Source organism: Tiliqua scincoides, chromosome 2, assembly GCF_035046505.1.
Source record: "Tiliqua scincoides isolate rTilSci1 chromosome 2, rTilSci1.hap2, whole genome shotgun sequence".
NCBI classification, from domain to species: domain Eukaryota; kingdom Metazoa; phylum Chordata; class Lepidosauria; order Squamata; family Scincidae; genus Tiliqua; species Tiliqua scincoides.
Genome location: NC_089822.1, coordinates 239,403,769 through 239,416,689, shown reverse-complemented (window position 1 = coordinate 239,416,689; position 12,921 = coordinate 239,403,769). Strand labels below are relative to the sequence as shown.

At 41.7% G+C, this 12,921-nt stretch overlaps 1 protein-coding gene across 1 annotated transcript in view; it reads right to left on the bottom strand.

Moving 5' to 3' along the window:
• SUCLG2 (succinate-CoA ligase GDP-forming subunit beta) overlaps positions 1-12,921 on the bottom strand; it is a 231,712-nt gene that overhangs the window by 83,399 nt on the left and 135,392 nt on the right. Inside the window, exons 8-9 of the mRNA XM_066616362.1 lie at positions 7,305-7,466; positions 2,838-2,980 (exon numbers count right to left, since the gene is read on the bottom strand). Coding sequence (XP_066472459.1) covers positions 2,838-2,980; positions 7,305-7,466 — 305 coding nt within the window. The remainder of the gene's footprint in view (positions 1-2,837; positions 2,981-7,304; positions 7,467-12,921) is intronic.

Genomic DNA, 12,921 nt, shown 5'->3' with positions numbered 1-12,921 from the left:
GGTGGATAGGAGGCAGAGGGAGTAGGAAAAGAGTGAGAAAGTGAAAGGATTTAAAACAGCCTTGCAAGCACCGTCCCTCGCTATTACATTCCAGTAGCTTGCATGTGGTTTTAAACTACACTGCAGGAAGGGTGATTACAAATAAAAGGCAATTTGTAATTAATTCCCCTAAAACCTTGCATAGCTGATGCATGTTTCCATTTAATGGGTGACTGATCACTAGCAATAAATCCTTGGAAACCCCCAATTTAATTCCCCACACACTCCTTGCTGTTCATTGCTGAAAGGGAACACTAAAATTATCCGGTGGCATGCCTGCACAGAAATGCCAGAAGGGTAAAAGCTTAAAACCAGTCCCGCTAGAGGGTCAAGGGACGGGCAGTTCAGAAAATGCCTGATTTAAACGGAACTGCCATATATATATATATGGCAGTTTCACATATATGAAAAGAAAAGAAAAATTCAGGAACAATAAATAGCTTAGAGGGATACAGAGAAAGCAATGGAGAGGAAAAAACTTAAAAGATGATAATGGTGGTGGTGGTGACAATAATTTCTGTTTGATTTGAAATCTACAATGAACAAAGCCACAGGCACCAATTGTACCTACATGTCAAGGTCTGATGTTCCTATTAGCAAAGTGCCCAAGGGCAGTCAGTGTTTTTAGCAGGGCACTTATTTTACAAGGGGGGGGGAATCTAACTTGTCCAATGGGATGCTTTAAAAAAGGCACATTCTAAAAAGAAAAAAAAAAAAGCAGGAAGCAAGCAGGAGAAAGAACAGAGAAAGTAAAAATGGAAAGGAGGAAAGACAGCAAAGGGGCAAACTCAAGTAGGCCAAGGTGATTCTTTGCAGTGGAATGCGGAAGGCCATTTTTTTAGTGGGAGAAGGGAAGTGGATATTAAATAGAGCACATAAGATGAACAGTAAAACAAAGCAACAGTTTAAAAAAAATCTCAAGATAATTAAATAACAGGTTATCTTGTTCAGAAAAGAGACTAGACCAAATAAAGAAGACAAATCTATTTCGTTATTTTGCCACAGGCAACCTCTGGCAAGCCTGAGAAGTGAATCCCAGTGTTCTTTTTTAGCATTCCTAGTGAGTTCAAAACACTCCAGCTGCCAATGGTGACTGCCATAAGTTGTTGAAAGGAAAAGGATGTAGAGTTACAATTCTTCATAGATAAGAACTGACTGCTGTCTCCTCCTACGTCCTTCTTTTCACAACACACATACTGACCCACAGAAAGTTTTAAAAAAATAAAAAGCTTTCTTTCATTACACACCTTTCCACACTACTGTACTTCCTAACAGTAAGTATGAATGGGGGCTTATTCAGACTAACTCTTAAAGTCTTCCTAGTTTCATTAGCCTGAAAACAGAAAAAGACTCTATTTAAACCACTCAAATATTTCCAGACCACTGGGGATGTTTTTGAAGTGACTGGGTCCATGAGTTCATCTCTATAGTTTGATTGTATTTAAAGCTGCTGCTTTATTGAAAGTTTCTTTCATTGTTTTGATGCATTTTATCTTCTTTGGTTATTTAGCTGTTACTTGCTAAAAGTAGAATGCAGACAATTCAAATACATAAATACAAAGATGTAAGTGTTTTCCATCTATTTGCCTGCATTGTGATGCAAAATACAAATTCAAGTTGACTGAGAAAGGTGTTTGGTTATACAGCTAAAGCACTCAGTGTCTTGGGGAAGTTTTGTGCTAGATCAGGGTGACCAGAGACGATGGAGAACACAGTGCCTACACCTTTACCTACTGTATAGAAAAGGGAATATTGGCAGATGTACCTTTTAAAACCTTTCCATGTTAAATTGCACCTGCCAAAATTCTCTCTTCTCTACAATAGTTAAAGCTATAGGCACTGTGTCCTCCATTGTCTCTGCTCACCCTGTGCTAGATGGTAAATTTGAGATGAACATTCTTGGGGGGGGGGGGCAGCTCATAACTAGCTGTTATATGATGAGGGCAAGATGCAAGTGATGAGGGCAGGGGCAAGTGTATTAACTTGTGACACATAACAACTGGTAGCCCTTAAGGCAGATGTGCACCTCCATTTGTACCAAAAAAGACATACAGCCAATTGAGATTTGGACAGGGCTGTGCATGTAGATGTGTACTTATGTCATTAATACACAGAAGGCTGCGTATGCACATGGATTGATCCTGCTGGTTGGCTGTATCGGCAGTATAAATCTAACAAGGTATGTAACAGAAATAGTTGAACCCAAGGTTCTCACAAAATTAGCACCGGGACCCACTTTTTAGAATGAGAATCTGTCAGGACCCACCGGAAGTGATGTCATGACCAGAAGTGACATCATCAAGCAGGAAAATTTTTAACAAACCTAGGCTGCAATCCTAGCCACACTTACCCAGGAGTAAGTCCCATTTACTATCATTGTTAAAAGTATATGCATGGTAGCCTGTTAAATGTATAGATGAGTCACATTCCCCCAAATGCAGTCACATACCATAGTAGCATCAAGTCTAATATATTAAAAATAAAATACTGAAATGAATGGGGACCCACCTGATATCAGCTTGCGACCCACCTAGTGGGTCCCGACCCACAGTTTGAGAAACAGTGGTTTAACCCATTTCTGCCCAGCTCACAGGTGTACGCATTTGATTCCTGTAGCATATATGCAACATTTGGCAGAAATGGCTGAAATAAGTGAGACTTGCAAATGTCACAGCTGCAGAAAATTGGTGCACCAGATTCAGTTTCCTCACTTTGTGCTTTCTAGTACATTTTCCGCTTAGTGAGGGCAACATATAACTGTATTACGGGCATTCTCTGCAAAGTGAACAGATTTTTACCTTGGGATCAGCAGTGAGCAATTTAAATGCTTGATACACTTGTGCTTCCTTCACGCCTCCACCAAGATCCAGGAAATTGGCAGGCTTTCCACCATTAAGGGAAATTATATCACATGTTGCCATAGCAAGTCCAGCTCCATTGACTGTAATTAAGAGAGTCAAAAAAAAAGAGTAAAATGCAGACTTGTTCAGGATTAATACAATTTAAATATGCCAATGAAAAGAAAGAAAGAAAGAAAGAAAGAAAGAAAGAAAGAAAGAAAGAAAGAAAGAAAGAAAGAAAGAAAGAAAGAAAGAAAGAAATAGAAATAGGTCTTACACACCCTTTATGGCTTCAGAGCCTTTGCATAATATCAAGCCTTGCTTGGCGATGGGGTGCCAGTCCATATCTCTGTCGCTAAGCGACACATGACTGTATCTATGATCAGTGAAAGCATCACTGACAGATCCAACCAAGAAAAGTTAAAGCAAACCTTGAGGGACTAGATCTTATTCAATGGCTAATACCTGTTTCATGAAGCTAAAGAAAACAGGGTAGTAACTACTAAAAACAGCCTAGCATTTCACTTTCATTGCTTTTATGATTATGTCTTCTCATTTTTATGTATCAAGCTTGTAGGTATTTTTCCCAAGGAATTAAGGACAAGCCCTTTTCTTGGACCAGGAGAAACCCTCCCTACAGTCTCCTTCACTTCCCACTGATCCCTTAATTCCCTTGGCAGATTTATGAACCATATCTAATTTCATTAACCTTGGCATAAAGCTAACACTTGGTTGCAAAACATTATAAAACCCAATCCATCCTCTGAACCAAAATCCCCACTGGGTATTCTTTTTGATGATCATGCTTTAATTTTTATTTTAAAATTTTGCTGGCATCTCAGCAACATTAAAAGCCGACCGTACAGCAAGTACATTGCTCACCTGGGTGATATAGAAGAAAATGGGCTAGCACATTAAAATAATGGTTTCTATACAAAGCAGGTTTCTTTTTATATACAAATAAATAAGATGCAATTCCCATATAGGTTTCACTAGAAGTGATCAAGAGCCCACCATCCGGACGGGATGTGTCTCGCATATAATTTGATGGTGCTCCTGGTTTAAGGAACTACAAATCCTTTTAAAATGTTGATTTCATTAACATCACATCAAACTGGTTCTATCACCATCATGCAAGCAAGCAGGAAGAGCACAAACCTAAGTGTTATAAATTGTGAACAGTCAGAATTCTTAAAAAATTATTATTTTCCTAGATGGGTTTTCAGAAAAATCTGTTAAGGAAACACTTAAGTCAAATATATTATTATTAATTAACATATAGGCTGATTTGGGTCTTTTGTTCATTTTACTTTTTACTAGACAGAAAAAATTTAGAAAAAAATCATGTTAAAATAATGCATACTTTGTAAACTGAGGTGCTAAATATTTATGTTTACTCCATGAAATAGTTGGATATGAGATTAGTATGGAATCTCTTCCATGAGGTATGACACTTGTGTGTGTTAGGAACATTCTAGGCCTTAATGACAAGCACTAAACATGAATCAAACTTTTGCAAAGAAAAATATTTTCTAAAAGTGATAACAACCTCTTGTGATTGCTTCATTGCTTGTAGATAACTATTGTTACAAGAAAAGTGTGACATGTAGAGGGGGGCGGAGCCTGAGGTGGCTGAGTAGCCGTGTTCTTCTGAGCTCCTGGAAAGCTCTTGGAAAGCATGCTATTTCTTCCCAGAATCGCAGGTCTGATGAGATCCGAGGATCAGTGGTCAGGAGAAGCCTTGATCCTACTGATGGTGTATGGTTTCGGAGAAGAAGGGTTCGGCCAGGGACTGTTTTTTCTCCAAGGGAACCCAGCCATCGATGTCTGTGATGGTGACGATTCAATGTTGAAATTAAGCCGAAGGCTCCAAACAGGGAAGGAAGTTGTAAGAAGCAAGTGAGTGTTGTGTGTGTCTGGCATTAACTGACTAATTGACTGCCTGATTAAGCTTCTGCCCGAGAGAAGGAGAAGGAGGGGCAGGCTTTCCCCCTCCTGGGAGAAGAAGAGGAAGGAGGGGGAGGCTTTCTCTGCTTATTTGTTGATGTGAGAAGAAGCTTTGGAGAAGATCTGCTGAGCCTGTTATGGAAATATGAGTGCATAACTCTAACTTTATAAATCTAAAATTTGCTGGATTACAAATTAACCGTCTTGGAATACAATTATTGTTGTGAAGTGTTCAGTTTCGTTTTCCTGTGGAGAGCTTGTGGAGTGCCTGTGGAGAGCGGCTGGAGACCTGCATTTTTTTTGTTTTGCAAAAGTGGTTGATTGTTTACATTCCTTTGATTATCACCTGGAAAAGAATGCAGTTGACATAGAAACAAATATAAATAACAGAAATAAGATATAAACAACAAAAATAAGAACACCAGGGGCATCTAGTGGACTGAAAAAGATACAAGGACAAGAACAGGACTTGACAAGTGAAGTAAGAAGAAAGAAGATATAAGAAGGAAGAAAAAGGTTGACAGGAAAAGGAGAGAAAGTTAGGAGCTCTTCTGCCCCGGAGTCCAGCTTGGGGAAACTAAAACAAGAGGAACCGAAAGGGACAGAATGGAAGCAGATAATACAAGACAATATAGAGAAATTAGTGGCGATGGGACAGCAACAAACAAATCAATATCTGCAGGTTCAAGTTAGTTTGAACATGTTAACTACACAACTAAATGATCTTAGTGTGCAACTTAAAGATGTTATATTCAAACCACATGAGAAAAAACAAAGGATTATGGAAAGAGTACTGGATATGGGAAAGCAACAAGCAAATCGATACTTACAAATCCAAATTAGCCTGGAAATCTTAATTCAACAGACAAATGAGTCTAATACGCAACAAACAGGACAGGATAAACAAAAGAGCAAAGAAATGGAAGATAAATCCAAAACAGACAGGACCAAACAAACAATTGGAAGAGACTATGTTAATGGAGATAGCTTGGAAGAAAAAGAGTCAAAAGTCACCAGACCAGAAAGGAGAAGAAATACTTCAACTAATTGATGCAGATTGGATTGATCAAGTGAAGGAAGAAGAAATACTTCAACCAACTGCCATAGATTGGAATGATCAAATGAAGGAGATGACTCATCAAGATGTTGATTTAGCAAGAAGAGCGAGTACACTAAACCGTGATCTGTTAAGAGGAACTCATGTGAAATTTATTAGAAAAAAAAGATGGAAAGTTAAAGTCTAGAGAAGAGAAGAGATTTGGCAGACCTGTGGATATTTAGGTTGGAGACAAGGGAATAGATAAAAAGAAAGACAGTAATGTGTTAATTTTGTATGTTAGAAATTAAAGCTTATTAGAAGTCAATGAGAATTTATATAAGCTTTATAGGTGATATGTAATATGTATAAAAATTTTAGTTTGATATTAATAGATGCTAGAATTTTAGAAGATAATTTTAATAGAATTAATTTTAGGTGAATGTTTTGGATGTTTATGTATTCAGTCATGAGGTTATATAATTTTGGATGTTATAGATAGAGAAATGATATATGTAATCATTAGGATATTAAAAGGTGTTAGAATTTAGTATGTTAGATATTGGATTATGATATTAATTTTTGTGAGGATTTCATATGCTAGATATTGGAAAGACACGAAAATCCCAATGAAAGATGAATTAATAGAGAAAATAATGAACGTGGTGGAAATGGACAGATTTTTAGAGAGCTTGGATCAACAGTGAAACCGATATAGATTGAGTAATGAAAATTATTTTATGTTTGGTTGAAAATAAAGTTGTAGAAGCATAAGATAGGGCATTTAGATGAATGTATTATATATATGATATATTATAAATGATATGATATGATAAATGATATTAAGAGGCTAATGTAGAAAAGGAACTGGATTAGGAAATATGTAATGATTTATTAGTTATAGTGATGTATGATATCTTGCACCCTCTAATATTGTGTTTATGTATTGTATTATGTGTGGTGTGTGTTTGTTATTTTGTTTTTGGAAAAATTAAAAAAAATTAATAAAAAGAAAAGTGTGACATGTAGGATGGTCTAAAGCAGGGGTGTCAAACTTGTTTCATACAGCAGGCCAAATAGCATTCATGATGCCTGCTGAGGGCCAGGAGTGACGTCATTAAACAGGCCATTACCAGAAAAAAGCACTTCTTTCCCCACTAAGGAACCCATTAACTGCAAATGATAGAGAGAAAATATGCAAATCTTGATCTTATTTTCAAGATATGGGAGAGTCCAGTTATCATGGGGGCTGCCCTTTCAGCAGTGACACCTCAGCAGTGAGGAGCCTGAGGGCCAGATAGAAAGCTTTCGCAGGCGACATCTAATCCCCGGACCTTATGTTTGATACCACTGGTCTAAAGCTTCTTTGGGAATGTGGAACAAGTCATATGGTACTTGGGTCCTGACTGGACCTTAACATTATAAAGATATTTTTTGCTCACCAAAACACGCAATGTTTCCATCAAGGCCTATGTATTTCAAGTCGTATTGAGCAGCCTCGTTCTCTATCGGTTCATTCTCCGATTTGTCATCCATGGCAAATATCTCTTTTTGCCTGAACTCGGCATTGTCATCAAAGTTCATCTTGGCATCAAAGCACACAACTAAATGAAAGAGAAATAAAACCAAAGCGTTATAGGCACTGAATAGTTAGTTCAAAATCGGAACTGCATTTAAAAAAAAAATCACACTCTTTAGTACTGAGATTGCACATTCCTCTACTCTTCAAAATCAATGCATTTTTTTGTGCACACACACCAAAGGCACTTAAAACAGCAGAGATCACTACACAGTTTGCCGTAGGCCAAGCAGGTGTCAGCTTCTGCCTATGATATGCCTCACCTTGAACATCTACTTACTGAACAATGGAAGCAGAGACGGAAAATGGAAACTAAACTGAAGAGTCTTCATTCCATATCAATGACTGTTGTCAAGACACTGAATGCTGCAATATCAATATTTTGACAGGCTATGGAAGACGTGATTGCCTCATTAAGAGCATCTTTATTGTGCTTTGGCCACCGTCATATATGCGGTCCATCATTAAGCAAACCATTGTTAAGCAGTGGATGCCTGTACAACTTAAAACTCTAATGCTCTGAAAGTAACTCCTTGGGATGAATCTCCTCCTAACAACGGTGGCCAAAGCAGTATCTCACAGCAAGGCAGCAGGACTTGAGAGTACTGCTGGGCTTGCTCGCTGATTTTTAGTACTTTAATCCATGTTAAAGTAAAGTAAAAAAAACCCTTGGAGGCGTTTGCAGCAATTGCTGTCCAGGACTTGGATGAAAAAGAAATTGCAGTAAAGAACTACTTTACATGCATGAGAAAGGTCTTGTTTTTCATTCCGGGCCAGAACTTTGAGGAAAATAGTATTCACATATTTCTCTGGAGCAGATAAATTCCTATTACGAACAAGCTAATGATGAGCTTGGGCAGCATCTCCAGTGCTTCCCAAATTGTATATCTTTTAAAATCTTCTGAATGATTTCCATTATTTAACAATATTTTGTACCAGCTGATGCCCAACAACAATGAAATCTAAGTGCAAATAGTGGTTCACAAAGTGTTAACACTATCGTCCTCCACTGCCTTTTACAAAGCATAAGGCTGTCTCACGAACATTAATATTTTGCTTTTATGCACACTGAAGCTTTGAACATTAGTTTGGGGTGGACAATCAGCAAGGCACGCTGTTCGAGGTGAAAGACAGAGTGAAAGTGAGGAGTATATGCCTGTGCGTGTACACATTCAGAGGGTTTGCCTTGAGAATGAGGGACAATGTGATGGGAGGAATAGAAGGACAAGTCTGAGAAACCATTGGAGAGGTCTTAGGCTGCCTTGGAGATGGGGTGTGAGGAGAAAAATGCTCGAATGAGAGGAACTGGACTCAGATTGAATGCCTCAAGGTCTCTGGGGAAGTACAGGAAGAGGAGAAATAGAGAGGAGCATATAGAACTAGAGTGCGTTGATGCTCTCCTCCTCAGCCTTAATTATTAATAAAGTCTCTCTCTCTCTCTCTCTCTCTCTCTCTCTCTCTCTCTTTGGTATTCTTAATATATGGAACTCCTTGCCACAGGAAGTGGTGATGGAACCTGGCCTAGGTGCCTTTAAAAGGAGATTGGACGAATTTCTGGAAGAAGAGTCCATCACCGGTCACAAGTCATGATGCGTATGTGCAACTCCTGGCTTTAGAAGTAGGCTACTTCAGAAGGCCAGGTGCAGGGGAGTGTCAACAGATATAGATATCTTGTTGTCCTGTGTGGTCCCTGAGGCATCTGCTGAGCCACTGTGAGATACAGGAAACTAGACTGGATGGACCTTTGGCCTGATCCAGTCAGGTTCTTTCCACCTCTGTCAGATAGACCTAAGGATGCTCCCTTTTCTTCGCTGCCTGCCTACTGTGGAAACTCATCTTGACTTGTACTTTCTTGCTCATGCTCTGGCTACTCAGACAGAGGCTGGAGGATCAAGAAGGGGAGCATACAGAAGCATCAGTCTTGTTTGTGATGAGAAAGACACTTCAAGAACAGTTACTGCAGTTCAGTTACTGCACATGAGAATGCTAGAATCCCAGCTAGGGATTTTGCTTCAATGTGCCTTGACAGACCAGAGGCTGAAGATTCAGCTCCAACTATGGAAGTTCTAGCTGGGAAGAGGGTATCTGACAATATGGTATGTGAGTCTTTTAGTGATGGTCCTGCAGTATCTAAGGGCGCAATCCTAACCCCTTATGTCAGTGCTTTCCAGCACTGGCATAGCGGTGCCAATGGGACATGTGCTGCATCCTGCAGTTGGGTGTCACTTGCGGAGGCCTCCTCAAAGTAAGGGAATGTTTGTTCCCTTACCTCAGAGCTGCATTGCCCTTATGTCAGTGCTGGAAAGCACTGACATAAGGGGTTAGGATTGCGCCCTAAATGTTCTTTCCAGAAAGACCTATAGGAGCTGAAGCCCACACATGTTTGGGAAGCACTGCCAAGCTCTGATATTTATGCAGGCATCCTAATGACTTATGGGAGTGTCACCTGGGCCCAGCCCAGGTGGCCAGGAGCTCCCCAGGAGCAGGGATCTCCTCTGGGGTAGAGGCCTCCTCGGGAGTAAGCCCCAAGTACTCTCAGGACTGGGGTCCCTTACAGAGCACCTACCTGGGAGGAGGAACAAGGACCAGCTGGGAACAACAAGCAGGTACATGGTTAGGAGGGGTGGGGCCGGCCCAACCAGGGAGAGGCCTCATAAGGAACCTGGAGAGGGAAGAGGTAGGTAGCTCCTCTCCAGAGGGGAGCAAGACCCAAGGAAAGCCAGAGGGAGAGTCTCATCCCTGCTTAAGGGAAAAGAGAGAGGCCTCCAGAAGGAGGGGTGGACGTCCGCTCTGGAGAGAGGAGGCTGGGAGACAGCCTTCCCTGACCCAGGACCTGCCTGGACACAGAAGGTGACCCCTAGGGAGATGGGGTCATTGAGACAGGGGCTTGGAACCAACCATACCCTGTGGGGGCCAGCTGGCTGGGGAGCTAGCACGGAGACATCAGGGGCCCTCCTAAGGCCCGACAGCCTGACCCCGACCAGCAGGGTTGCATCCTTCAAGAGCCCTGACCCCTGGCCAAGGGACGCGGGCCGGAAAGCTGGTGCTGATAAAGCCAAGGAACGGGTAGGGTCCAGAGCCCACCAGATGCCGACGACACAAGTCAGCATGATGTATGGTGGTCTGTGATGTAACAGTCCATATGAATGTAAAACAGGTGACGCTATTAAACTGCCTGTGTCGAGCAACTATACCCGCCTCCCATCCATTAATTAGCCGCCGACCATCGTTCATCGACCGGGTAAGCCCCTCGCGCTCGCTTGTAACCCTAGGGAAGGGGCCTCCTCCCGCTATGGACATTACAGGGAGTTTTTCAACTTCCAGTTGTTTTATCATGGCCTTATCAGTTCTGCTTTGATTACGGAGCCTAAGCCTATGCTTAGGCTACTGAAAAAACTCCACAGTCAGGGAATTAGAGGACAGGTCCTCTCGTGGATTGAGAACTGGTTGGAGGCCAGGAAGCAGAGAGTGGGTGTCAATGGACAATTTTCACAATGGAGAGAGGTGAAAAGTGGTGTGCCCCAAGGATCTGTCCTGGGACCGGTGCTTTTCAACCTCTTCATAAATGACCTGGAGACAGGGTTGAGCAGTGAAGTGGCTAAGTTTGCAGATGACACCAAACTTTTCCGAGTGGTAAAGACCAGAAGTGATTGTGAGGAGCTCCAGAAGGATCTCTCCAGACTGGCAGAATGGGCAGCAAAATGGCAGATGCGCTTCAATGTCAGTAAGTGTAAAGTCATGCACATTGGGGCAAAAAATCAAAACTTTAGATATAGGCTGATGGGTTCTGAGCTGTCTGTGACAGATCAGGAGAGAGATCTTGGGGGGGTGGTGGACAGGTCGATGAAAGTGTCGACCCAATGTGCGGTGGCAGTGAAGAAGGCCAATTCTATGCTTGGGATCATTAGGAAGGGTATTGAGAGCAAAACGGCTAGTATTATAATGCCGTTGTACAAATCGATGGTAAGGCCACACCTGGAGTATTGTGTCCAGTTCTGGTCGCCGCATCTCAAAAAAGACATAGTGGAAATGGAAAAGGTGCAAAAGAGAGCGACTAAGATGATTACGGGGCTGGGGCACCTTCCTTATGAGGAAAGGCTACGGCGTTTGGGCCTCTTCAGCCTAGAAAAGAGACGCTTGAGGGGGGACATGATTGAGACATACAAAATTATGCAGGGGATGGACAGAGTGGATAGGGAGATGCTCTTTACACTCTCACATAATACCAGAACCAGGGGACATCCACTAAAATTGAGTGTTGGGCGGGTTAGGACAGACAAAAGAAAATATTTCTTTACTCAGCGCGTGGTCGGTCTGTGGAACTCCTTGCCACAGGATGTGGTGCTGGCGTCTAGCCTAGACGCCTTTAAAAGGGGATTGGACGAGTTTCTGGAGGAAAAATCCATTATGGGGTACAAGCCATGATGTGTATGCGCAACCTCCGGATTTTAGGAATGGGTTAAGTCAGAATGCCAGATGTAGGGGAGAGCACCAGGACGAGGTCTCTTGTTATCTGGTGTGCTCCCTGGGGCATTTGGTGGGCCGCTGTGAGATACAGGAAGCTGGACTAGATGGGCCTATGGCCTGATCCAGTGGGGCTGTTCTTATGTTCTTATGTACGGATTTTAATGAATTTAATTATGTTGCTTTAAATTTTGCACACTGCCTAGAGTGGATTGCAGACAGGCAGAATATTAGTTGTTCAAACAAAATAGAATAAACATAATTCTCTAAAAACCAAACCTAACAATTTGGGCTTACGTACATTGTCAATATCCCCCCCCCCCAAAAAAAAAAATTCTAGAACTGGCTGCTATCCGATGTTCTGCTGAAGCATTTTTTTTTTTGCTATCTCATCTACACAACAGAACCTCCCCCTCCCCTCTTCCTCTATATTCCCCTCCTCCTCCTGTTTGCCGGCCTCTAGGACCGCCAGTGATCCCTCACATGTGCCATGTTCAAAACCGATTAGACTTGAGGTTGTCAACACTGACTGAAGCTATTCCTGGATAGCATGACATTATGTTAGGAAGCCGAGGCAGCCTTGTTAAAAACTCCAGGACTGCTTTCAGTAGTTACCTGAAAATCAGTTTGGATTCCTGGAGACTCCAGGTCAGTCCTAGAGGGTTGGCTATCATAGTTAGTCTGCACATCTGTTCAGTCAGTGAAATTCACGTTCAATCAAATGGGTTCGGTTAACGAATCTTCCATTTCATTGGAAGCATAACTGGAACAGAAAATGACTTATAAATGCAGATCATTAAGTACAGGTTGCACCTACTTATTTGTAGATTTTCTGTCCGCAGATATGGTTCAATGTGGGTCACCTGGACCTGCAATGAGCCAGACATAGCCCAACATGAACTCAGTGAAGGCTGCACTCCAGTCACCTCTAAAAGCCTTTCTGAAGCCCGCAGAGGCTGCGTGCATCTGCCCACAGCCTCTGCGGGCTTCAGACTATCTCCTAGAGGAAAAAATCC